The sequence below is a fragment of the Wickerhamomyces anomalus genome (genome assembly GCF_001661255.1).
Source record: "Wickerhamomyces anomalus NRRL Y-366-8 unplaced genomic scaffold WICANscaffold_33, whole genome shotgun sequence".
NCBI classification, from domain to species: Eukaryota; Fungi; Ascomycota; class Saccharomycetes; order Phaffomycetales; family Wickerhamomycetaceae; genus Hansenula; species Hansenula anomala.
In genome coordinates, this window is record NW_017567142.1 from 1 (window position 1) to 2,459 (window position 2,459).

At 36.2% G+C, this 2,459-nt stretch overlaps 1 protein-coding gene across 1 annotated transcript; it reads left to right on the forward strand.

Moving 5' to 3' along the window:
- Positions 1-336: 336 nt before the first annotated feature.
- On the forward strand, positions 337-547 carry WICANDRAFT_65897 (uncharacterized protein; the record flags this gene model as incomplete). Its single annotated transcript, XM_019184011.1, has 2 exons — positions 337-430; positions 486-547. 2 exons carry the CDS (start codon positions 337-339, stop codon positions 545-547), a joined length of 156 nt encoding a protein of 51 aa, XP_019035844.1.
- Positions 548-2,459: the final 1,912 nt, after the last annotated feature.

The window sequence follows — 2,459 nt, forward strand, 5'->3', positions numbered from 1 at the left end:
TTTTTACTTTGGACGCGTTGGGCTGTTAATGGTGTTAAAATTGGGTCTAAAGTCAAAATTTGGACTTTCAGAAATACCCTTAATTCAGACTTTTCGAAAACTTTTTTTTTTGAAAAAAAGTGATTTCTTAACTATGGCAGAAAAAAAATGAAACCCGTGTTTCGGGATTATTAAGTGAACTAAGAAGCTTTTCGAGGTATAGGAAAGAGTTCCTATATCTAATTTTGGTCTATTTTTCAACAGGTTGATTGTTATTTGAAAATTCTTTTTGGTTGTGTTTTTATCGGTTAAGTTGTGCTAAAATTTTAGAAATTTGATATTTAAGAATCCGATAAAATGAAGACTACAGGTTCTCAGATAAGCTCCCATGTGCAAGGTGGTATTATTATGGAAAATAAAGGTGGAAATACAGCATATTCAGTTGAGATTGGTGTAGTAGCGTTACATTTTGGGAAGCTATGGCAAGAACATGGAAGTGGTGAAAGTGGAAAATTTGATTACTTTTGGTGATATTTTCGGAACTATGAAAGATTTTGAAGAAATTTGAAGAGTTCTAGTGAGCTAAGCATATGCGATTTCAGTACCCATTTCAACTTTTCTGATACAAGATACTTTACTAGCAAGTTTTTGGCCAAAGGGGGCGTTGGGTAGTGAGAAGGGGGTTTTTAAATCCGATAAAATGCAGTCTAGGGCCATAAGTATCCAACCAAATGAGAAACTAACAATTTTATTGGATTCTACAGGTTGAAATACAATTTATGAACATGTTATTGGAGTACCGCTGAGGTGTTGGAGGCCCAATTTCAGCTGGTATGTACCTCATTTTCTCTTGCTTTATTTCCCTGATCCTCAAAACCCATCCAAAACCGCCCAAAATTCGCGGAAACCCAGGGAAAATCCGCTCAATGGCCTTGAAAAATCCATCCAAGGGTCCATGGAAACCCCTGTTTTTGAAAATTCCGGATCAGATTTGGTGGAGAATGGTTATTTTGAAAGTGGTTTCCATATCAAATTTTAGAGAATTTTACAGTCAAGGTGTCAGATTTGGCAGAAGTGAAGTTGTTGAGATTCGAATAGGCAGAATATGGTGGTGTGGTGATACATGAGTGGTTTGTGAATCCGATAAAATGAACACTACAGCTCGTCAGAGGGACTCCCATGTTCAAAGGGGTACTGATTTGGAGAATAGAGGTGGAAATACAACTTTTGGTGCTATTAATGGTATTCTAAAGGTACTTTTTGGAAAGTTGTGATGCAAAGTTTGAAACCCGTGAAACTGCATTTCAAGTGTTTTTTGGAAAATATTGTTAAGCAGATGGTGCAATTCAATGGAATCTTCAACTTCTCAAGGTAGCTAAATGGCTAGAGTTTTATGCGGTGGTGTTTTTTTCGCTGGTATGTGGCGTTTTCGAGAAGTGTGATACCAAAGAAGTGATGAAGTCAGTGTTTTCCAGGTTTTTGGGTACCATGAATGGTGAAATATTTTGATGAGCAGAACATTTGAGAGGAAGCGATGAAGCTCATGTGGTACTTCTCGCTGAACTACACATTTGATACATACAACTCTACTGCTTCAAAGGCAATGCTGCAAGGCTATCACCAAAACAAGATTTTGCCAAAATCGAAAATGCGATTTTTCGACCCTCTATTTTTGAAGATATTTCAGCCCACAGAAGTGATATTGAGAAACGGGAAAAAGATTTGAGATACTGCTGTTCCCGCGCACCAGTGAAGACCTGTTTTGTGAAGTGTAAGGGGTGAATCCCGAAAGTTGATGGGAAACCATGGTTTTTTGGTACCTCTAAAAAACATGTTTTTTGGGAATATCTTTTTAACCAGTGAGTGAAATTGAAAATGGAGTCCGCCATATGAAAATTCAGAGTTTGATTGACCCTTAGGACTTTTTACTTTGGACGCGTTGGGCTGTTAATGGTGTTAAAATTGGGTCTAAAGTCAAAATTTGGACTTTCAGAAATACCCTTAATTCAGACTTTTCGAAAACTTTTTTTTTTGAAAAAAAGTGATTTCTTAACTATGGCAGAAAAAAAATGAAACCCGTGTTTCGGGATTATTAAGTGAACTAAGAAGCTTTTCGAGGTATAGGAAAGAGTTCCTATATCTAATTTTGGTCTATTTTTCAACAGGTTGATTGTTATTTGAAAATTCTTTTTGGTTGTGTTTTTATCGGTTAAGTTGTGCTAAAATTTTAGAAATTTGATATTTAAGAATCCGATAAAATGAAGACTACAGGTTCTCAGATAAGCTCCCATGTGCAAGGTGGTATTATTATGGAAAATAAAGGTGGAAATACAGCATATTCAGTTGAGATTGGTGTAGTAGCGTTACATTTTGGGAAGCTATGGCAAGAACATGGAAGTGGTGAAAGTGGAAAATTTGATTACTTTTGTTGATATTTTCGGAACTATGAAGATTTTGAAGAAATTTGAAGAGTTCTAGTG